The sequence below is a fragment of the Spodoptera frugiperda genome, chromosome 24 (assembly GCF_023101765.2).
Source record: "Spodoptera frugiperda isolate SF20-4 chromosome 24, AGI-APGP_CSIRO_Sfru_2.0, whole genome shotgun sequence".
NCBI lineage: Eukaryota > Metazoa > Arthropoda > Insecta > Lepidoptera > Noctuidae > Spodoptera > Spodoptera frugiperda.
This window is the reverse complement of record NC_064235.1, coordinates 6,231,398-6,256,201: the sequence shown is the minus strand read 5'-3', so window position 1 is coordinate 6,256,201 and position 24,804 is coordinate 6,231,398. Positions and strand designations below refer to the sequence as shown.

Here is a 24,804-nt window from a genome sequence, read left to right as displayed (position 1 = left end):
ATACAACATTATAGGGCCCTATCTTAAAGTCCAGAATCCGCGATTCCCCAACAACCCTTTAATTCCTGTTAACCCCCAATCGAAAGGCCGGTAACACACTATGTAAAACCTTTAGTGTGTTTCGACTGTCCATGGGCGGCGGCGATTGCTTACCATTAGGTGATCCGTCTGCCAGTTTATCTGCTTATACTATAAAAATAATGGTAATGTAATATGTATAATTTGTTCCACAGCGTTGCTGCAACACGGCGCTGATCCGAATATTCGCAACACGGAAGGGAAGACTCCCCTCGACCTAGCAGACTCCGCTACCAGGCCTGTGTTGACAGGTGAGAATCGAACCCTGTACTATACGAATGTTTCTGTAACTTCACTTCTGTTTTTCACGCGGAGACGGTTTGCATTAATCAACACGTTCGCTCAAAGCGGGATGGCGATTCAAACTTATAATTAACTTAGATTTTGGTTTCATAAGTTAAAATATCTATGTTACGCACATCATCTTTATCGCATGATGTCATAAACCCTATATAAATAAATAAATAAATAGTTTATTTCCAAAAACTTAGTCACAATGTACTTAAATATAGCATCTTCCTTATAATAAACACACATATAACAGGGGTTTCACATATAGATGATCGACGAGCAAAGCAATGGATGACTTCATAAACCCTATATACACATGAAGTTTACATGCGAATAAACATACATACTAACATACATAACCTCACGCCTGTCTCCCAAGGGGGTAGGCAGAAACAATCGGACGACTATTGCTAAGATTCTTGCATACCTCTTTCGCTTCATCAACTGTCATCAGTCTTTTCATGCAAGCTCGCCGGTTATAAGTACTTTTAATTTGGCCCAATTTTAATATTTCGCCAATCTGGTCGCTATATGTCCGACTGGGGCGCCCTCTACTGACGGTCTCACTCATTGATTTCAGAGATTATGTATGTATGTATGTTTGTCAGTCTATCCGTCAGTGAAGCTAGATGTTCGTTCCAAAGTGTAGCGTCGAATGGAGAAGAACGAGCAAGAAACTCCATTTGTTACTCTTTTTAAAAATCTCTTGTTGTTCCCAGGTGAATACTGTGCAGCGGATGTCCTAGAAGCAGCTAGGTCGGGAGCCGACGACCGACTAGCGTCTCTGCTCACCCCCCTAAACGTCAACGTTCACGCTAGCGACGGCCGACGTTCTACCCCCTTACATCTTGCCGCTGGGTATAATAGGGCGAGAGCTGTCAGATTACTGCTGCAAAGAGGCGCTGATGTACACGCTAAGGATAAAGGGTGAGTTTTGAACGTGGTCTACTGGAAAGACCATGGTCTACTCGGTGAAAAGACCGTGGTCTATTAACTAAAAGAAGGGAGCAAAGACTACATGTTATTATATTATCCATATTTGCAATATAAACTATGTATATTCATATTTTATTTTATCTACGGTTTTTTAGTGAAAATAGTATCGGTCTTTTGTATGAAAAGACCCTGGTCTACTCAGTGAAAAAAGCATACCAAAGTGACTTATTGACGAAAATAATACTTTAATGAGAATAGTATTGTCGTCTACTGAAAAATATAATTTATCTAGTGAGAAAGGTCTTCTGAAAAGACCGTGGTCTATTTAGTGAAAAAAACTGCCATCTACATAATTAAAAATGAATCGTGGAATGTGTCTCTCAGCACAAATATCGAGAGAAGTTAAACCGATTTCGCAAATTCTTTGGTTAATGGTTTTTTTTACTGTCCGAAGAAGGTTCTTATGAAAGAAAAATTTAACAAAGATGCTCCTAAGAATCACCAAGGTGACACAAAGTTACTGGGAATGTTACGGTCTACCAAAAGACCTTGGTCTTTTCAACAAAAGACCGTATTGTTATACTATAATAGCGTACATAATCACATAACCTATCATCATATTTTACTTATTTGTTGACAATTCAATGGTAATTGTCAATAATTTTTTGACTCTCCCCCTCTTTTCCCCTCAGAGGTCTAGTCCCCCTCCACAACGCCTGTTCGTACGGTCACTACGAGGTCACAGAGTTGTTAGTCCGTGCCGGCGCAGATGTCAACGCCACAGACCTTTGGGCCTTCACGCCTCTACATGAAGCGGCCAGCAAAGCTAGATTGGAGGTACGTATCACACACACACACACAACGTCACGCCTTTTATCCCCTTAGGGGTAGGCAGAGGTGCACATTACGGCACGTAATGCCGCTATACAATGAACACCCACTTTTCACCATTTGTGTTATAAGTCCCATGTAATAGAGGGTGAGCCTATTGCCATATACTGGACACAATTCCAGACTCCGTTCCGTGCTACTACCGAGAAATTTTCGAAAATCCGAAAAAAGTAGTAATTTGCCCGACCCGGGAAGTCACACTTGTGTTGCCGGTCTTTTGGGGGTTAGGAATTTAAGGGTTGTTGTTCGGGAATCGAGGATTGGGAAGATTGGGAAGGGGGAATTGGGCCTCCGGTAACCTCACTCACACAACGAAACAACGCAAGCGTTGTTTCACGTCGGTTTTCTGTGAGGCCGTGGTATCACTCCGGTCGAGCCGTATTTTTGTCAAAAGTGTTTTTAAAAAAAACCCCATCGAATTCCGAACTAAAAATTGGTACTGTACTTTTCATGGGACGTAATAATGATATTGAAACTTGTCCCATGTCTGTTGATGGGGTGGGACACTGCCCATACATTTTTTTGCATGGTCCTTTATCGAGTTTAGGCTCATTTGATATGTCCATTTCTCCTTATGATGAGAACTTGTGATTAAATGCGTTTTTTTATTTATTTTTTTAACTAATACAATATGTATTTTCGTTTTGTAGGTATGTTCCCTCCTACTGAGTGAGGGTGCGGATCCCACCCTGCTGAACTGCCACGGCAAGTCCGCGCTGGATGTGGCGCCTACTAGGGAACTACAGGAGAGGTTGGCTTGTGAGTATTATGAGAAAAACTATTAAATACTAGCTACTTCCGCGCGGTTTCACCCGCTACTCGGTTCCTATACACAAACATACAAGTTCACATACACATGACTCGCAGATCCGAAACAACAATTTGTGCATCACACAAATAATTGCTCCGTGCGTGAATCGAACCCGCGACACGTTGCGTGAAAGTCAGTTGCCTAGCCACCGAGCTCACCGTGCAATCATATCAATACGAATCAGTAGTTTTGGAGATTAGCGCGTTCTAACAAACTATTCAGCTTTATAGTATTAGTACAGATTTCACGCCCATTACCTGTCAGCGCGCTCGAAATATTGTTGTTTTGTTATTATGATAAAAATAAAACGAATGAGTATACAACAAAAGTTTCTTCGGGAAAGTTGTTTGTAATCATGAGTACAATCACGTGTTTAAATATCGTTCACTAATTACCAGTCACCCTATATAGTTTTATTTCTTTCTTCTTCAGTCGAGTACCGAGGCCACTGTCTGCTAGAAGCCTGCAGGTTGGCTGAACCGGCGCGGGTCAAGAAGCAGCTGACGGCTGTATCTGGGCATCAGCATCAGGTGAGCACGATAATGTACAGTAAGAGCCCCAATGTGACTCGAAACTAGTAGAGCGATACGACTTTCTAACCATCAAGAAAAGAGCGTATTCCTTTTTTAACACTTTAAACGCCACGGGTGTCACCGGTGACCGACGTTAGCGGAGGATTTGCCTTCAACAGTTTTCTATTGTCAGTCAAAGACTTTAAAGGTCGGCAACGCACCTCTTTCGTTGCGGCAACGAGCAGACGGATCATCTGATGGTAAGCAATCACCGCAGCCAATGGACACCCGAAACACTAGAGGCGTTACGAGTACGTTGCCGGCTTTTTGGGGGTTAGGAATTTAAGAGTTGCAGATTTTAATTTTAATAAAATTTTGTCATTAATAAACGATATTTCGACATGAAAATAAAACTAAAAGAAAGTATATTCTCAATTGAAAGTTATGATTTACTCGAATATCAATTATCATTAACGACTATTTGAGTAACGACTGTTTAACAAAATTTAAAACATCAATATAACATTAAAAATAAATATATTTTTGTATGATAAGTAATTTGTCTCGTAGTAATCGATTTTAAGAAAATCGATTAAACAAGAAGAAGAAGAAGAAGGTTGCAGATTTTACATTGAAATCGATAATTTTGATTAATAATAGTAATAATGTACTTGAAATGATCAATTTATTAATTTTTTGTCAGATTCTCACATAATTGAACCAACGAAACAATGTAACCAAGTATTGTATTGTGAACCTGATTGAAAAAGAGTAACCTATGGAGTTTCTTGCTCGTTCTTCTCCATAAGAATCTACACTTTGGAACGAGCAAATAGGGCAATTAAAGGACTGAGCAACAGACAGACATTGTTAATATTATTATATTTGCTTTGACGTTCAAAAGTGCCTACCTGGTCTATATGAAATAAATAATTTTGACTTTGACTTTGATTGACCGACATTTGTATTCTAACGTAAGGCTAATAAATTCTTCTCCGACATCTTTCATTCATTTTGTCTGGACTTTGAAAGAGACTATGACCTCTAAGTTTGTTTCAGAATTTCTTCACAGAGTAGTCCGATAGGAAATGCCGGCCTCATCTAGTTATTTGAAATATTGACGTGTAAAGGTGCTCCCACACAGCAGTTATATAACATTAGAGACTGATTTAACATTTGTGTTTAAACAAATTATAACAGTAATTGTAGAGTATGTTACACGCTATTGCAAATGTTATATTGTTACACATTGTTGTATAACGTTATATAACTGCTGTGTGGGAGCACCTTTAAAGAATTACATTGTAACCTATTTGCAAAAATAAATATCATTTATCATTTAAATGCTTTTATTATATTATTTCCAGAACTCCCAAGCCTCGACTAGTGGTAGCACCCCCTCTTTGCCCGGGGAGTGCAGCGTGGAAGCCCTGGTCAACTTCCAGCATGTCGGCACGGGGGACCGGCCCCTACACTGCGCCGCCTCCTCCGTCTATCCTAAGAGGAAACAGGTGAGGACGCGAAATGGATGGGTGACCGCGATTATGCACGGTTATTTATATAAATCGGCACGCCTTTTACCGTCGAAGGGGTAGGCAGAGGTGCACATTGCGGCACGTAATGCCGCTATATAATATACACCCACTTTTCACCATTTGTGTTATAAGTCCCATGTAATAGGGAGTGAGCCTATTGCCATATACTGGGCACAATTCCAGACTCCGTGCTACTACTGAGAAATTTTCGAAAAAACGAAAATAGTCCAGCAATACTTTGCCCGACCCGGGACTCGAACTCGACACCTCTTATCAGGCAGTCACACTTGCGACCACTCAACCAACCAGTCAGTCCATTTGTTATTTAATGGGACAAAAACATCGGATGATTCCTCCTGCTCTGAGTGAGGCGAGGGGGAGTGTCATGGCTAATTTCATCAACCATCACTAAGCTAACTCTTACCTTACTTATCCCAGTCCTTAGCATTTAGTGGTTACTTAAACCAATCCATTGTTTTCGGAACAAAATCGTTACTTAAACTAGCCCCTTATTTATAGCAGTAGGTGTCACGTGGGGAAGTACTTAAACTAGCCCCTATTTATAGCTGTAGGTGTCACGTTTATATTGATGAAAACCAAAAGTGTCACCTGTATTACGAGTTCCTTAAAATTCAAGAAATGTTGGTGAAATCGGGTGTAAGAACACCACAGATGGGGCCCAGTATGGCTGATGCGGTCCCGGAGCTGCGGATTACCTAGCGGGTCACCGGTGCTCCGGCACAAAACGGGTTACCGGGGCTCCGGCACAAAGAGCAGGAGTAGGAACAGGGTGGTTTTTAGTCAGTAATAGTGGACGAACAATCATCCAATGACTTCTTCCTAGGCTGTGGGACAAGTCATTGGATGATTTCCCTCTCCAAAAAAGCCATGTTTAAAAAGGCCCCATTATCCCCCTTCCCAACCCCGATTCCCCAACAACCCTTAAATTCCTAACGCCGCAAACGTCGGTAACGCACTTGTAACGTCTCTGGTGTTTCAAGTGTCGTGGGCGGCGCCGATTCCTTACCATCAGGTGATTCGTCTGCTCGTTTACCAGCTTATTAGATAAACAAATAAATATTGGTCCCCAGGTAATGGAGATGCTGATCAAGAAGGGTGCCCGCGTGAACGAGAAGAACAAAGACGGCCAGACCCCGCTACACGTCGCCACCGAACACGCGCACCTAGACGCCATGGATCTACTGTTGAGGCATGGTGAGTATATCATAATTATTATAAAACTAAAACTTTGATGTTGACTTTGACCTTGATCTTGACCTTGATCTTGACGTTGACCTTGATATTGACCTTGATATTTTTGACTTTGACCTTGATGTTGACTTTGATGTTGACTTGGTTCTTGACTTTGACCTTGACCTTGTATTCCACTCTGATATTGATGTCGATTGAGTAAAACAAAGACGGCCAGACCCCGCTACACGTCGCCACCGAACACGCGCACCTAGACGCCATGGATCTACTGTTGAGGCATGGTGAGTATATCATAAATATAATAAAACTAAAACTTTGATGCTGACGTTACTGAGTGACTGACTGACAGACAACGCACAGTCGAAACTACTGGTCGTAGACAGCTGAAATTTGGAATGTAGGTTCCTTGGGATATGTAGGGGAGCACTAAGAAATGTTGATGTTGATTGAGTAAAACAAAGACGGCCAGACCCCGCTACACGTCGCCACCGAAAACGCGCACCTAGATGCTATGGATCTCTTGTTGAGGCATGGTGAGTATATCATAAATATAATAAAACTAAAACTTTGATGCTGACTTTGATTTTGATCTTGACTTTGACCTTGACTTTGACCTTGACTTTCACTTTGATGTTGATGTTGATTGAGTAAAACAAGGACGGCTAAACTCATTTACACGTCGCCACCGAACACGCGCACTTAGATGCCATGGATCTCTTGTTGAGGCATGGTGAGTTCATCATAAATATAATAACAGCCGAAACCGCTAAAACTTTGGTATAGGAGTCTGACTTTTGAACATTTGAGGTTCTTGACTTTGATGTTGACATAAGTTGAGCACTAAGAAGGGATTTTTGAAATGTCAACCCCCAAGGGGGAAACGGGATAAACTGATGCCGGGGCTGCGATTGAGTAAAGTTCAAAGACGGCCAGACCCCGCTACACGTCGCCACCGAACACGCGCAAGATGCATGGATCTGTTGAGGAACGATGGTGAGTTTTAGTCATAAATATAATAAATGACAAAAAAACTAGTTCCGTTCCACCCAGAGCGGGAGAGGTCAAACTTTGATGATTTCCCATTACTTAAAAAAAAGACTTTGATATTGACAACCTTGATCGTCTCTTTAACATACATAATTGACTTGGTACATACATGCATTTGCAGTTGTAACAAGATTTCATGCCTGATTGAGTAAAACAAAGCGGCCAGATCCCCCTGACGATCATTACCGAACACGCGCACTATATATGCCGAATTACACGTGGGCGAAGCCGCGGGCGACTTTGAAAGCTAGTCGCCAAATACATTGTTATAATAACATTAAAAAAAAACTTTGATGTTGACTTTTACTTTGACTTTGACCTTGATCTTGACTTTGATGTTGACTTGGTTCTTGACTTTGATGTTGACTTTGACCTTGACTTTCACTTTGATGTTGATGTTGATTGAGTAAAACAAGGACGGCTAAACTCATTTACACGTCGCCACCGAACACGCGCACTTAGATGCCATGGATCTCTTGTTGAGGCATGGTGAGTTATGAGTTCATCATAATATATGTTAAGAACCTAAATTAAAAATAAAACTTTGATGTTGACTTTGACTTTAATCTTGATTTTGACTTTGATGTTGATTTGGTTCTTGACTTTGACCTTGACTTCCACTCTGATATTGATGTTGATTGAGTAAAACAAGGACGGCTAAACTCATTTACACGTCGCCACCGAACACGCGCACTTAGATGCCATGGACCTGTTGTTGAGGCATGGTGAGTATATCATAATTATTATCACTTTGATTTGATGTTTTGATTTTGATCTTCTTTGACTGTTCGTCTTTGATCTTGACTTTGACCTTGACTTTAATTCGCTTTGAGTTCCACATATTGTAATTTAAAACAAAGAAAACTAAAACTTGATGTTGACTTTGACTTTAACTTGAACTTTTATATTGATTTTAATTTGGCCTTGACTTTCATTCGCTTTGACCTGCACTTTGATATTGATGTTGATTGAGAAGAACAAAGACGGCTAGACTCTACATGTCACTACTGAACAAACGCATTTAGATGCCATGGTTTTGTTTAGACATTGTCAGTTATTTAGAAGTTGATCTTGACTTTAAATTGGATGTTGACTTTGAATATTGATTTGACTTTGGTGCTGATATTGATTTTGACTTTAATCCCGACTTTGATTTTAATTTTGACTTCGATAGGACTTGGGACAATTTCAACTTTGATTTTGACTTCAATTGTCTTGCCATGTTGATATTGATGGAGACGAAATGCCCCCTTATTTCCAGGTGCAAAAGTAAACGCGTGCGACGGCCGGGGCTCCAGCGCCTTAGCAGTAGCAGCGCGACGGGACTCCGCCGCGGCCTGCAGACTGCTACTGGCCTGCGGGGCTGACACCACTGCTGACTCCATGTACCAGCCTGATGGTAATATACCACCGCTATTCTTCCCGTGGGTGTGTTATACCCGGCCTGCAGACTGCTACTGGCCTGCGGGGCTGACACCACCGCCGATTCCATGTACCAGCCTGATGGTAACGTACCGTGTATATACCACCGCCACTCCTCCCGTGGGTGTGTTATACCCGGCCTGCAGACTGCTACTGGCCTGCGGAGCTGACACCACTGCCGACTCCATGTACCAGCCTGATGGTAATGTACCGTGTATATACCACCGCCATTCTTCCTGTGGGTGTGTTATACACCACCCGACTAACGTTAGAGAGATTGCTGTCCGTGGAGTGGGATATTTTTTGTCTACCAGCATCGATCTTCCCGTGGGTGTTTTATACCAGACTAAAGATAGAGAGACTGCTGCAGAGTGAGATATTTTTTGTTATACCAGCATCAATCAACCCGTGGGTGTCTTATACCCGAGTAAGATAGTTTGTCCTTGGTTTCCTTCTTCTGCGAAGCAGTTATGCTATATAAGGAGGAGGCGGGGCGGGTGAGGGAAACATCCTCCTCACGCCCCAGCCGTCGCGAGAGACACTCCGGGCGTCGGGGATCGCGAGACGATATCCGGCCACCGTAAGTGCGGGCCTGCGGACGGCGAGCAAGGGTAGCTCGCCGCCCGACCAGAACCAGACCCGTTTTACTTAGCGGGTTTACCAGGGCTCCGGCTCGAAAAGCAGGAGTAGGAACTAGGTGGTTTTTAATCAGTAAGAATGTGACACTCCTCGCCTCGCCTGAGGCAGGAGAAGTCATTGGATGATTTCCCCTCCCCTTAGATAAAGAATACCCGAGCCTAAGGTCTACGCTAGAGACTAAGTTGCATATGTAATCAGAGCGTTGCTGGTAATTAATGATATTTATACCACCTGCCCTTTTCCGCGCGGTGCAGCACCCGCCTCTGCTACAGGCTCGTGGAGAATTGGTCATAGCGTGATGGTTTATAGCCTATAGCCACTTTCCTCGATAAATGCACTACCCGACTGCGCCAGAAGGAGGATTATGTGGCAAATCGGACCACATAGTTCGGAGATTCAGCGCGTGACGTCAATAAGATATCCTGAGTTACCTACTAACGAAATTTGAAAGCGAAGCTAAAAGACGGCTTAGGAAAAGTCCCTATACCCTAGAGTAAGAAATTGAGTATAGAATATCGCCTGGTCGGAATTTTATGCTTAGTAACTAGGGTCTGTTCTAACTACTTGTAGAGTATCTTTTTTCGAAGTATAGAATATAATTTATAATGTTTAGTCTACACTATACGATTTAAGTTTTCGCATGCCTACTGAAGGTGAAATGTGCTTAGGTACATAATTACTGTTACCACCTTTTTGCCCATATTTCGCCGAATAAAGATTCGATTATTATTTTCAAACAAATCAAACAATAAACAAACTCTTCAGCTTTGTAATATTAGTATTTATAGTATTTATGATATTGAAACCACTCTTCTTTTCACAGATGCATGCGCAAACGCAGCAGCTCTCCGCCTATTAGAAGCAGCTCGTACAGGCGACGTGGAGAACGCTCGCACCATCCTGGACGCGCGACCCAGGCTGGTCAACTGCAGGGACGTGGATGGACGGCACTCCACCCCACTACACTTCGCTGCAGGGTGAGTCCTCAAAAAGTACGGAGCTGCGGACTGTTATAGAAGGGTTTGTTTCAGGGCTCCGGCTCGAAAATTGCAGGAGTAGCCGATGTTCACGCTAAAGAACGGGAGTGGTCTAATATTGTCGTCAGTAAGAGTCTGACATCCCTCCTGCCTTGCCCAAAGACAACATTCCCATGAAAGCCCCCTGATACTTTTAAAAGAAAACATCGTAAGGAAACCTAGGCTTAAAATTCCAAATATAAGTTTAGAATAGTCAAGTTATGGTGTTTAACACGAAAAATGATTTTTTTTATAGCCAATAACGTAATTAGTGTGTGAGAGCCATGCTTGGGCACTGCTTGGCCGGCTAGAATTTTCCCAATTCCGGATTCCCCAACAACCCTTAAATTTTTAACCCCAAAAAATCTGCAAAGCATCTTGTAGCGCCTCTGGTGTTTCGGAAACGTCCATGGGCGGCGGCGATTGCTTACTTTAGGTACTATTGTGGTCCGGAGCTGCAGACAAAAAAAAAGGTTACCGGGGCTCCGGCTCAAAGCATGAGTAGGAACGGGGTGGTTCCTAGTCAGTAAGAGTCTGACACTCCCTCTCGCCTCACCTCAAGGCGGGAGAAGTCATTGGATGATTCAGCATTCCCCCCTAAAAAAAGGGGAGAAGAATAATAAACGATGGTACTGTAACTCCATATAATTGCGACTATTTACACCGTGGGTGCAGCCGCCTCTAACACATAAATAATACGCTAATTCAGCATAAAATGTACAATTACGACATACATTAACATTTGTCCCTACACTTACCATCAGGTGATCCGTCTGCTCGTTTACCCGATTATACTATCAAAAATACCATGATCTGTCTGTTACATAAAGATTTTGTTCCAGGTACAATCGTCTTCCACTAGCTCAATTACTATTACAAAGAGGGGCCGATGTTCACGCTAAAGATAAAGGGTAAGTAGAGTTAATACATTCTCTAATATTTTTAACTTTATGGCTGTTTTCTTTTTGACTAGTTGTTCTCGCGCGGTTTGCTGCACACCCCTGGTCGTAACGTGATGTTTTATAACCTGTAGCCTTCCTCAATAAATGAACTATTTTGTTTTCAAAAAAGAATCATTTAATTCGGACCAGTGGTTCCGGAGATTAGCGCGTTCAAACAAACAAACGAACTCTTCAGCTTTTAATATTAGTATTTAATAATAGACAGTACTAACGACTCTGGCGCGGTTTTTCAAACTTTCACATTTATAATATTACTCTTCATTATTTATTACATGGGACTTATAACACAAATGGTGAAAAGTGGGTGTACAATGTACATTGTATAGCGGCATTACGTGCCGTAATGTGCACCTCTGCCTACCCCTTCAGGGATAAAAGGCGTGACATTGCTTTTATTATTTTTTTATTTGGAATGTTATGGTCTGGCAAAAAAGACCGTGGTCTTTTCAACGAAAGACCGTGTTGTTTTACTATAATAGCGGATATAGTCACATAACCTATTATCATAATTTACTTATTTGTTCCTGTATCACGGAAATTTAAATTATTATTTCTGACATGTCTCCCTCTTTTTCCCCCAGAGGCCTAGTCCCCCTCCACAACGCGTGTTCGTACGGCCACTACGAGCTGACGGAGCTGCTCGTTGCTTTTAACGCGGCCGACCTTTTTCTTAATTATTTACTAAATACATGTATCCCCCCTCCCCCCAGAGGCCTAGTCCCCCTCCACAACGCGTGTTCGTACGGCCACTACGAGCTGACGGAGCTGCTCGTTGCTTTTATTATTTTTTTCTTAATTATTTACTAAATACATGTATCCCCCCTCCCCCCAGAGGCCTAGTCCCCCTCCACAACGCGTGTTCGTACGGCCACTATGAGCTGACGGAGCTGCTGGTGTCTGCGGGGGCGGGGGTCAACGCGGCCGACCTGTGGAGGTTCACCCCCCTACATGAGGCGGCCGCCAAGGGGAAGGCTGATATCGTACGGTTATTACTAAAGGTATGTTCATTTTCACCACCGCAGTTCTTCGCGCGGGTGTGGTATACCCGATTAGGAGTATATTTTTTTGTCCATGTTTGTTTAGTCAAAGAATCGGCTATTACGATTTTATCATCATAATAATTTGATAGCACGATTCCTAGTAGTTGTCGTTCTCATTGTTACAAACCCTCGTCTTGCTTTGAAACTAATCGATCAACCTCAAATATTTGGGTAGTTTCCTTAGTCAAAAATAAATTATTTCGACTTTACAATACAACTAAATATCCAAAAATAATAATACTTTCATTCATAGATTTGATGATATATTTAATTTTAGAATTTTCCTGGCTAATTTCAATCACGTGAAAATCTGATGACGTCAAAACGCAGTATTTCATACAAAGTTTATAGAAAATATCGTTTTTGTCGTTTCGAAAAAAGTATTGAATTTGACTAGTAGGAAACTAGTCTATTTTGTGACTAAGGTAAAATAACAATTTGTAATCAAGAAATATAATTTATTTATGGTTATGTTTTTCACAAAAACCCTATAATTTTTGTTTAAATTACAGCACGGCGCAGACCCCACTCGTAGAAACCGCGACGGTCTGACCCCCCTCCAGCTAGTCCGGGCGGGGGACAGCGACACCGCGGACGCGCTGCGGGGGGACGCTGCCTTACTGGACGCCGCCAAACGGGGGGACCTTGCCAGAGCCAGGTATTTATTTATTTATTTAACAATAAGCACACCAACAACACAGTCACCCACATATTCAATTAACATAACCAACAAAATAATGGCATTTCATATGGTATATGGCATAACAGGTATGCACACCCCACATATTAAAAATCACATCAACAGCCTTATAAGTGACCGGAGCTGTGGACAACGTAAAAGGTTACCGGGGCTCCGGCTCAAAGCAAGAGAAGGAATGGGGTGGTTTTTAGTCAGTAAGAGTCTGACAGTCCGTCTCGCCTCGCATAAGACGGGAGAAGCTATTGGATGATTTTCCCCCTCAAAAAAAAAAAGCCTATAATGTGGTCACTGCTGACCAAAGGCCTTTTCTCACACGGAGATGGTTTAATCACCACGCTTACTCAATGTGGGTTGGCGATTTCAAACTTATAATTAGAAATTATAAGCCCAGGTTTCTTCACGATGTTTTCCTTCACCGTTTGTCAGTGGTGTCTAAATAATCTTAGAAAGTACATATAACTCGGAAAAAGTCACATTGGTACTTAGCCGTTGGTAGGTTTCGAAGCCGCACTCTAAAGGTACGCGTCCACAGGCCCGCATTGTACGCATCGCACGCAACGGATTTTAGTTTGTCTTGTATAGAAACTCATACAACTGCGTCCACTGATCTGCATCGTACGGACCGCATCATCAGCAATGTCTACATGCGATGCGTACTGATGACGTCATACGGAATGCGTACGATGCGGGCCTGTGGACGCTTACTTAAAACATTCAATCACATTGTCAGCGATGACGTAGATATTCCAACCGGTGGCGTGTAGATGGCGTCACTAGTCTACTGTAGCTGTCTTCTAGTTTATAACTGCCGCTCATCGTATTACACTAGATGGCGCTGTATGTATGTTTTTTTTTTTTGAGGGGGGCAAATCATCCAATGACTTTTCCCGCCTTGGGCGAGGCGAGAGGGTGTCAGACTCTTACTGACTAAAAACCACCCCGTTCCTACTCCTACTTGTCGAGCCGGAGCCCCGGTAAACCCGCTAGGTAGTCCGCAGCTCCGGAAGTCTATTGTAGCTGTCTTCTAGTTTATAACTGCTGCTCAACGTATTACACTAGATAGCGCTGCTGTATGTTTGTTACATTATTTTATTTTATTTTATTGTCTGTTGCAGGAAATTAATAACGCCACAGAATGTGAACTGTCGAGACACGCACGGACGGAACTCTACGCCTCTACATCTAGCTGGTGAGTTCTTTTACTATATTAGAAGACGGATCACCTGATGGTAAGCAATCGCCGCCGCCCATGGACACAGGGTACAACAGAGGCGTTACAAGAGCGTTGCTGGGCTCTTTTGGGGGTTAGGAATTTAAGGGTTGTTGTTGAAGATTGGGTAGAGGGTAATCGACCCTTCGATAACCTCACTCACTCAACGAAACACAACGCAAGCGTTGTTTCGCTCTCGGTTTTCTGCTCAGCCGTAGTATCACTCCGTAGTATCAAGCCGGCCCAGCAGTGCCGAAGCATGGCTCACTCACACTAAGGTGAAATATGTTTTTTTTAATATTTATAAGTCTCTGTTTGGCCACCAACCCGCTTACTGCCAGGACGGCGAAGCGAAGATGTGGCCGAAGATGGAGCACACAGACTTAGAAAGTACCTATTTACTCTGACCTTGGAAAGACCTGAGTCTCTGGAAAGATAGAAGCCGGCAGATGAAATAAGGAGCTTTATTTAAACATAATTGCTCTTTCACAGCTGGTTTTTTTTTTTGATGGGGAAAATCATCCAATGACTTCTCCCGCCTTGGGCGACGCGAGAGGGAGTGTCAGACTCTTACTGTCTAAAAACTACCTCGTTCCTACTCTTTCACAGCTGGCTACAACAACCTAGAAGTAGCAGAGGCCCTCCTAGAAGCTGGTGCCGGAGTATCAGCTCGCGACAAAGGCGGCCTAGTGCCCCTCCACAACGCAGCCTCCTACGGCCATGTGGAACTGGCAGCCTTACTCCTCAGGGCTGGCACCCCCCCCAACGCCGCAGACAGGTGGGGATTCACGCCCCTGCATGAAGCCGCACATAAAGCGAGGACGCAGTTGTGTGCGTTGTTGGTAAGTTGTAAATATTTTATTACTATTTAAATCGCGAGTCGAGTCGGGCACGAAGCGCTTCGCTTCAAGCTTCCTTGTGCGAACTGCTAGGGAGTGGAACTCCTTGCCGGAGTCTGTGTTTCCTGATGGGTATAGCCTGGGTGTCTTCAAAGCCCGAGTGAATAGGTTGCTTATGGGCAGACATGCTCCATCGTAGGCCGCATCATCGCTTACCATCAGGCGAGATAGCGGCCAAACGTCGGCCCATCTATACTAATATTATAAAGCTGAAAAATTTGTTTGTTTGATTGTTTGTTTGTTTGAACGCGCTAATCTCAAGGACTACTGGTCCAATTTGAATTTTTCTTTGCTATTGGATAGTGTATTTATCGAAGAAGGTTATAGGCTATAAATCATCACGCCACGATCAATAGGAAACGAGCAGTGCGGGTGAAACCGCGCGGAAGTAGCTAGTAATATTATATTATACTAGCTTCTGCCCGCGACTTTGTCCACGGAAAATTAAAAAAATTAGGGTTGTACTACCCCTAACATTTAGGGGGATGAAAAATAGATGTTGGCCGATTCTCATAGATACCGGATAAGCACAAAAAATCATCAAAATCGGTCAAGCCGTTTCTGAGGAGTATGGCAACGAAAACTGTGACACGAGAATTTTATATATTAGATTTGTCGAGTGGGTCTCGGGTTCGATGCCCGGGTCGGTAAAGATTTCTGAGCTTTTTTTTGTTCGAAAATTTCTCAGTAGTAGCAGGGAGTCTGGAATTGTGTCCAGTATATGGCAATAGGCTTACCCCTATTACGTGGGACTTACAACATAAATTTTGAAAAGTGGGTGAACACAGTGGCATTACGTGCCATAATGTGCACCTCTGCCTACCCCTCGGGGATTAAAGGCGTGACGATATCTATATATTAATACGTGATGCAAAAACTTTGGACCACATTTTACGAAAATTGCGCGGACGTAGGAGCATAAAATTTGGTATACTTATAGTTTATGTGTAGGAGAAGTGCATAGCGCTAATATTTTTCAAAAATAATGCTTATAAAGTACATTAAATCAATAAATAAAATATTACACACACATGCATAGTATCTGATCGTATTTGACAAAACGTCAAAATCGATAGACATTGCGATGATATTCTCACGTCTCATATGAAAAGAGTTTTATAAAAGAGTTTGAATTAAATAAAAATGATCCTTCAACGTACGTTAAGTGGTATTGTAAATTAAATCATATATGGTCGAATTTCGGCCACTAGGCGACCACTAGTGTATATAAATAAATGTTTAATTTTCATACCCCGTCATCATCCCCTATTCTTTCTACCAACAGCTCGCTCATGGTGCGGACCCCTACCTCAAGAATCAAGAAGGGCAAACAGCCCTGGACCTAGCTGGGGCCGAAGACGTCAGGTCACTACTACAGGACGCGATGACGTCAGCAGCTGGCTCAGTAGCCGCCCCCGCCCCCCTACCTCCCCCCTTACCACCCCCACAACAACCTGTGTTGATGCCTAGTGGGGATACCGTGCCTTTGGCTTTGCCGGTGAGTATTATTAACCCTTTAACCGCCGCAGTTGTATATAAGCAACTATAAAATATTAAGTTGTATATAAGCAACTATAAAATATTAAGTTGCTTATATACAACTGCGGCGGTTAAAGGATTAATGTATGTATATAGGTATATAGGTGACTGGTAATTAGTGAACGATATTTAAACACGTGATTGTACTCATGATTACAAACAACTCTCCCGAAGAAACTGTTTTTTGTATACTCGTTAGTTTTGTTTTTATCGCAATTACTAAAGAACTAAATTTCATTTGTACGCGCAAAAAGAATTATATGTATTTTACATACTTACATAATATTTTAAGTACATACATGACGTCATTTGATGCGTACACGCATTTGCGTGTGAAATAAATGTTTTTTCTTTCTCTTCTGTTTTTAGGGTTCCCTAGCCAAATAAATGGCAAAAAAACGGAATCCTTACAGATTCCTCATGTCTGTCTGTCCGTTTGTCCGTATGTTACAGCCATTTTTTTGTCATCACACGGCTAATATAATGAGTCCCAGTTTATCTTGAAACTAATTGAGCGACCTCAAACAATGAATTTCCATCAATTTAAACCAACTTCATATTGCTTTTTCCAGGTGGTACCCTCAAACTACTGGGCGGAAGGGTCTCGAGGAAGTTTAGAAGACGCGGCCGGTAGACCAGCATCAGCTCTGTCCACGTCGGAATCCTTACAAACCTTCCTGTCCAGGTTAGTCTTTGTTTTATGGTATAAGCCGGTAAACTAGCAGACGGGTCACCTGATGGTAAGCAATCGCCGCCGCCCATGGATGCTTGAAACACTAGAGAAGTTACAAGTGCGTTGCTGGCCTTTAAGGGTTTGGGGATTTGGGGATGATTAAAGGGTAGGGGGATTGTTTCACAGGTAACCGCACTGAAATGACGTAATGCCGCTATACAATGTATCACCATTTGTGTTATAAGTCCCATGTAATAGGGGTCGAGTCTATTGACATATACTGGACACAATTCCAGACTCCGTGCTACTACTGAGAAATTATCGAGAAGCCGATAAAAGCCCTGTAATTGGGTAGTTTCCTAGGTCAAAAATAAATTATTTTGACTTTTCAATACAATAAAATATCCCAAAATGATTGTACTTTCATTCATTATTTTGACGAAATACTTAATTTTTTACTTTTTCTAGCAATTTTTAGACAAATAAGTATGCTATTTGACTAAAAAAAATGGACGTCATAAGCAGCGATCTCCTACAAAATTCATAGAAAAGTAACGCTTTTGAACATTTCGATAAATGTATTGAATTTGACTAGTTTGAAACTACCGTATTCTTTGCCCGACCCAGGAATCTGGAGACCCGTTTGTTCGGCAGTTACACTTGCAACCACTAACGACCAAAGATTTTTTTTAAATTGACCTCTGAGTTTGTTTCGGCATTTCTTCTCAGAGTAGTCGGATAGGAAATGCCGGCCTCATCTAGCTATTTGAAATATTGACGTGTAAAAGTGTTATTTTATTACCTATTTACAGAAATAAATATCATTTATCAAATATTTTTTAAATTTACTCACCAAATATCACTATCTCTCTCCCACAGCATCGGTCTAGAACAGCTAACGCAAGTGCTAGAGCGAGAACAGATAACAGTAGACATACTATCGGAGATGTCCCACGAAGATCTACGCGCCGTCGGCGTGGCGGCCTACGGACACAGGCACCGACTGCTCAAAGCTGCCAGGCATAGCTTGCAAGCTGCCTCAGGTACGTTCTTTATCCACTCTAACGTTCATGGATAGCACGGTATCCAAAAAAAAATGGAGCGTCATACGCCCATGGATACTATAGTATCCAAAGCGACGAGTTGTGTTTAACTCCCTCTAGTTTAAAATACGGTCTTGTTTGGTGAGTTTTGACTGATTATCTATACAGCTGAATAAATTGTTCGACGAAAAAATAAGGTTACGGTTAACGGTTCAGTAGCTATATAGGTTTTTTGTTACGACGAACTTGCGAGTCGCGCGCGGTTCGGATGCCGTGCGCGGCTGGACGTTAGAGAGATAAACGGTCGCGCGGGCCGGACGTTTGAGTGGTTATGGGGCATAAGCCGGTAAACGAGCAGACGTATCACCTGATGGTAAGCAATCGCCGTCGGCGTGGCGGCCTACGGACACAGGCACCGACTGCTCAAGGCTGCCAGGCATAGCTTGCAAGCTGCCTCAGGTACGTTTCATATGGTATAAGCCGGTAAACTAGCTGATGGGTCACCTGATGGTAAGCAATCGCCGTCGGCGTGGCGGCCTACGGACACAGGCACCGACTGCTCAAGGCTGCCAGGCATAGCTTGCAAGCTGCCTCAGGTACGTTACATATGGTATAAGCCGGTAAACTAGCTGATGGGTCACCTGATGGTAAGCAATCGCCGTCGGCGTGGCGGCCTACGGACACAGGCACCGACTGCTCAAGGCTGCCAGGCATAGTTTGCAAGCTGCCTCAGGTACGTTTCATATGGTATAAGCCGGTAAACTAGCTGATGGGTCACCTGATGGTAAGCAATCGCCGTCGGCGTGGCGGCCTACGGACACAGGCACCGACTGCTTAAAGCTGCCAGGCATAGCTTGCAAGCTGCCTCAGGTACGTTCTTTATCCACTCTAACGTTCATGGATAGCACGGTATCCAAAAAAGGAGCGTCATACGCCCATGGATACTATAGTATCCAAAGCGACGGGTTGTGTTTAACTCCCTCTAGTCTAAAATACGGTCTTGTTTGGTGAGTTTTGACTGATTATACAGCTGAATAAATTGTTCGACGAAAAAATAAGGTTACGGTTAACGGTTCAGTAGCTATATAGGTTTTTTGTTACGACGAACTTGCGAGTCGCGCGCGGTTCGGATGCCGTGCGCGGCTGGACGTTAGAGAGATAAACGGTCGCGCGGGCCGGACGTTTGAGTGGTTATGGTATAAGCCGGTAAACTAGCTGATGGGTCACCTGATGGTAAGCAATCGCCGTCGGCGTGGCGGCCTACGGACACAGGCACCGACTGCTCAAGGCTGCCAGGCATAGCTTGCAAGCTGCCTCAGGTACGTTTCATATGGTATAAGCCGGTAAACTAGCTGATGGGTCACCTGATGGTAAGCAATCGCCGTCGGCGTGGCGGCCTACGGACACAGGCACCGACTGCTCAAGGCTGCCAGGCATAGCTTGCAAGCTGCCTCAGGTATGTTTCATATGGTATAAGCCGGTAAACTAGCTGATGGGTCACCTGATGGTAAGCAATCGCCGTCGGCGTGGCGGCCTACGGACACAGGCACCGACTGCTCAAGGCTGCCAGGCATAGCTTGCAAGCTGCCTCAGGTACGTTTCATATGGTATAAGCCGGTAAACTAGCTGATGGGTCACCTGATGGTAAGCAATCGCCGTCGGCGTGGCGGCCTACGGACACAGGCACCGACTGCTTAAAGCTGCCAGGCATAGCTTGCAAGCTGCCTCAGGTACGTTCTTTATCCACTCTAACGTTCATGGATAGCACGGTATCCAAAAAAAGGAGCGTCATACGCCCATGGATACTATAGTATCCAAAGCGACGAGTTGTGTTTGACTCCCTCTAGTTTAAAATACGGTCTTGTTTGGTGAGTTTTGACTGATTATACAGCTGAATAAATTGTTCGACGAAAAAATAAGGTTACGGTTAACGGTTCAGTAGCTATATAGGTTTTTTGTTACGACGAACTTGCGAGTCGCGCGCGGTTCGGATGCCGTGCGCGGCTGGACGTTAGAGAGATAAACGGTCGCGCGGGCCGGACGTTTGAGTGGTTATGGTATAAGACGGCAAACCAGCTGATGTATCACCTGATGGTAAGTAATCGCCGTCGGCGTGGCGGCCTACGGACACAGGCACCGGCTGCTCAAGACTCAAGGCTGCCAGGCATAGCTTGCAAGCAGCCTCAGGTACGTTTCATATGGTATAAGCAGGTAAACGAGCAGACGTATCACCTGATGGTAAGTAATCACCGTCGGCGTGGCGGCCTACGGACACAGGCATCGACTGCTCAAGGCTGCCAGGCATAGCTTGCAGGCTGCCTCAGGTATGTTTCATATGGTATAAGCCGGTAAACTAGCTGATGGGTCACCTGATGGTAAGCAATCGCCGTCGGCGTGGCGGCCTACGGACACAGGCACCGACTGCTCAAGGCTGCCAGGCATAGCTTGCAGGCTGCCTCAGGTATGTTTCATATGGTATAAGCCGGTAAATGAGCTGATGGGTCACCTGATGGTAAGCAATCGCCGCCGCCCATGGACACTTGACACACCAGAGGCGTTACAAGTGCGTTGCCGGCCTTTTGGGGGTTAAGAATTTAAGAATTCAAGGGTTTTTGGGGAATCGGGGATTGGGAAGGGGTCTCCGGTAACCTCACTCCTACAACGAAACAACGCAAGCGTTGTTTCACATCGGAGTTCTGTGAGGATAGTAGAAAAACTTAATTTAAATTGGATAAAAAGTAGCCTATGTATTATACCATATCATAATCTACCTCTGTTCCAAATTTCATCCCTATACCTTCAACCGTTTTTACGTTATTTAGTAATAAATATAGTGTGTTCTAAAAGTATCTGCCACGGCTTTAATGGGAGGTAGTGTTGTGTTTGAAGATTACAATAGTGAATATAAATGATTGATTATGAGTAATTTCTTTTTCATACAAAAAAATCTATGTATGAGTTTGTTATGAAAGAGCTATCTCTTTCACTGTCTCTGTCGCATCGTGCGTATTTGTGAACCACTTTATGCAGAGTAGAGTCAATGTTTATTTAACTTCTTTATGTTCTCAAATTGAATTAACTAGTCCGGGGTAAGCACACTTGCAAACTTTGTGTGATTCAAGTATTCTAGTATTTATTGTATCCATAATGTACACAGGTGTTAGAAAATACAGTATTTAGTCACAATTATGGACCCTGTCGGGCACAGCAAAATATAAAATTCGTAGGAGAGAGGAAGGGCTTTTAGTATTAATTTAATATCATATTAAAATTAATTAAATAAGTATTTGGTAATTTCAATTTCAATATTCTAGTGTATATATGTGTTTAGTAATACATAATAATAATGCTTTACTTCTGGACACGGCGCGTATTGTCCGGAAATTCCTCTCTCTTGAGCCCTGACCACCGGTAGCTTGGATTTATCCCGTTACTGGTGGGCTACTGCTTTTTATATTTTTAAATGTTTTTTTTTTCTTTTAATTTAATATTTAAAAATGTAACAAACAAGTATAAGAAATAAATGAATGATCGATAAATGCTTTATTCCAGAATGGTACGGCGGCACTACACTAGTGGAGGTGGCGCCCCCCGCGGAGGGGGAGTGCGTGGAGAGCGAGTATACCATCGTAGAGAGGGAGATGCAGGGGACCGTGCGCGCGCACAGAGACCATGCGGGGGGGATGTTCACGCATTATAATGTTGTTAGGGTATGTACTCGTATTTAATCTTACTTTGATTTGTTTTATCTAAGTATTGCTATAACTTCAGTACACACGAACCGATTTCCACGGTTTTACAATCGTTGGAAAGCTCTCGGGCTCCGTGAGGTTTATAGCATTAACACATGCGTGCTGCCATCTGTACAGGCCCGTCCAAACTGTTGTGGTCCTTTCCTCTAAAGACCACTACAGAATCAACTTGCACAGTTCTCCGACATCTTTGATTTGTCTGGACTTTAAAAGAGACTATGACCTCTGAGTTTGTTTCGGCATTTCTTCTCAGAGTAGTCGGATAGGAAATGCCGGCCTCATCTAGTTATTTAAGAGATTGACGTGTAAAAGAGATACATTGTAGTCTATTTGCAAAATAAATACCATTTATGACATTGAATATTTTACTTTACTAACGATACGACGATTTAAAACAGATACAGAAACTAGTAAACGGTCGTCTCTGGGAGCGCTACCAGCACCGTCGGCGCGAGGTCCTGGAGGAGGCGGGCGCGCACAACGAGCGCATGCTCTTCCACGGGAGCCCCTTCATCAACGCCATCGTGCAGAAGGGCTTCGACGAGCGACACGCTTATATTGGTCAGTTTTTATGGGATAGGAGGCAGACGAGTCACTAGGGACCTTAGTCTGCTATTACAATTGGGTAGTTTCCTAGGTCAAAAATAAATTATTTTGATATTTCAATATAATAAAATATCCCAAAATAATCGTATTTTCATTCATTCATTTGATTTGACTGCATGGTTAGTGCGGTGGCTGGGCAACTGGCTACTGCGCTACGGGTTCGATTCCCGCACGGAGCAACTCTTTGTGTGATCCACAAATTGTTGTTTCGGGTCTGGGTGTCATGTATACGTGAACTTGTATGTTTGTAAACGCATCCACGACATAGGAGAAAATCCTAGTGTGGGGCAACGTTTTTTTAAAAAAGAATAAGAAAGAAATATTTTAATTAGAAAAAAAATATTCCTATAATTATTATGTTATCGGCTTATGTCCAAATACTCAAACGCTATTCAATTTTAAGACGCTCTTAAAACTAGTTCTGTCACTTTCAATTCTTTATAAAATGATATTTAAGTACAACTTAAAATTGAGTAGCATTATTCGGGGTTTACTTACGTAAATGTTTTACATTGTTCTCACATAATTGAACAAACGAAACAATGTAACCAAGTATTGTATTGTGAACCTGATTGGAAAAGAGTAACCTATGGAGTTTCTTGCTCGTTCTTCTACATAGGAATCTACACTTTGGAACGAGCAAATAGAGCAACTAGAGGACTGACCGACATTTTTTAATCAGCACTTCTTTTAACCTGAAATACAGGCTTACACCTAATTCAGGTTCTATATATGTACTTTACTTTATATAATAAGAATTTCTCTGTAATCCAACTTTTTATCCCAAATAATCATTTTTATTATTATTATTTGCTTTGACATTCAAAAGTGCCTTCCTGGTCTATTTGTCTATTTGTATATTGTCTGGACTTTAAAAGAGACTATGACCTCTGAGTTTGTTTCGGCATTTCTTCTCAGAGTAGTCGGATAGGAAATGCCGGCCTCATCTAGCTATTTGAAATATTGACGTGTAAAAGTGTTATTTTATAATCTATTTACAGAAATAAATATCATTTATCATTTGTCATTTATCATTTGAAATAAATAATTTTGACTTTGACTTTGCTCTGCCCACCCCCCAGGCGGCATGTTCGGCGCCGGCATATACTTCGCGGAACACTCGTCGAAGAGCAACCAGTACGTGTACGGCTTCGGCGGCGGCTCCGGCTGCCCCGCGCATAAGGACCGGAGCTGCTACCTCTGTCACAGGTCCGTGGATCCATAATCATTGAACCACCAATTGGAAGAAGGGAATAAATCCAAAAAACAAGAATGGAGATAATCAAAAAAAACTTTATAACTTTTTACTCTCAACTTATAGGCTCATGTGACATCATTGATATTAAAGAAAATATAAATTCTTACTTATTTACTAATAGATCTGGCTGAAATATATAATACTTATTTATATATATGTATTTATTTAAAAGTGTTGGATTTATTCCCTTCTTCTAATTTATAACATCTATATACAAAATAATTTAACAAAATAGACATTATGATCACAAAAACTTCTTTATTAATTAGAAAAACGTAAGAACACTCTATTATACATCTATTTCTTCATTCTCGGTACTTGTAGTTGGCCAGGTGAGAATATTATCATAAAAATCTTTGAATTCCTCAGGGATGTATTGGGTTATTTTATTTATGTCGTTCATTTTTTTCTCATTTATGGGTATTTTAGTAACATATGCAGTAAATAAAGTCAGGATTTATTCCGTTCTTCCAACTAACGTTTTTCATGGCCGCATGAATCTATACGAAGCAAGTGGTTTTTGTTCCTTTCTACGAACTCACAATATAGCGCTACGTCTATAGAATATAAAAGTGTAAAAAACTGAATAAGTCAAAAAGTGGCGTTTATTCCCTTCTTCCAATTGGTGGTTCAATTATACTAGTTTTTCAAATAATACAGAAAACCGACGTGAATTACCCCCTTCCAAATCTTCCCAATACCCGATTCCTCAACAACCCTTAAATTCCTAAC

At 42.5% G+C, this 24,804-nt stretch overlaps 1 protein-coding gene across 5 annotated transcripts in view; it reads left to right on the top strand.

Moving 5' to 3' along the window:
• The window catches only part of LOC118278554 (poly [ADP-ribose] polymerase tankyrase), a 137,046-nt gene that overhangs the window by 8,411 nt on the left and 103,831 nt on the right, over nucleotides 1-24,804 (top strand). For 3 of the 5 annotated variants that reach the window (XM_050703447.1, XM_050703446.1, XM_050703443.1), the window contains exons 3-22: nucleotides 234-329; nucleotides 1,089-1,296; nucleotides 1,998-2,142; nucleotides 2,847-2,955; nucleotides 3,440-3,537; nucleotides 4,887-5,030; nucleotides 6,146-6,269; nucleotides 8,575-8,712; nucleotides 10,198-10,351; nucleotides 11,233-11,301; nucleotides 12,185-12,350; nucleotides 12,905-13,050; nucleotides 14,208-14,281; nucleotides 14,912-15,144; nucleotides 16,487-16,699; nucleotides 17,313-17,425; nucleotides 18,293-18,456; nucleotides 22,009-22,166; nucleotides 22,607-22,769; nucleotides 23,897-24,023. In XM_050703447.1, coding sequence (XP_050559404.1) covers nucleotides 234-329; nucleotides 1,089-1,296; nucleotides 1,998-2,142; nucleotides 2,847-2,955; nucleotides 3,440-3,537; nucleotides 4,887-5,030; nucleotides 6,146-6,269; nucleotides 8,575-8,712; nucleotides 10,198-10,351; nucleotides 11,233-11,301; nucleotides 12,185-12,350; nucleotides 12,905-13,050; nucleotides 14,208-14,281; nucleotides 14,912-15,144; nucleotides 16,487-16,699; nucleotides 17,313-17,425; nucleotides 18,293-18,456; nucleotides 22,009-22,166; nucleotides 22,607-22,769; nucleotides 23,897-24,023 — 2,842 coding nt within the window. Of the gene's footprint in view, nucleotides 1-233; nucleotides 330-1,088; nucleotides 1,297-1,997; nucleotides 2,143-2,846; nucleotides 2,956-3,439; nucleotides 3,538-4,886; nucleotides 5,031-6,145; nucleotides 6,270-8,574; nucleotides 8,713-10,197; nucleotides 10,352-11,232; nucleotides 11,302-12,184; nucleotides 12,351-12,904; nucleotides 13,051-14,207; nucleotides 14,282-14,911; nucleotides 15,145-16,486; nucleotides 16,700-17,312; nucleotides 17,426-18,292; nucleotides 18,457-20,733; nucleotides 20,781-20,870; nucleotides 20,918-22,008; nucleotides 22,167-22,606; nucleotides 22,770-23,896; nucleotides 24,024-24,804 lie in introns of all 5 variants that reach the window. The other 2 variants (XM_050703442.1, XM_050703444.1) reach the window with 2 other exon arrangements.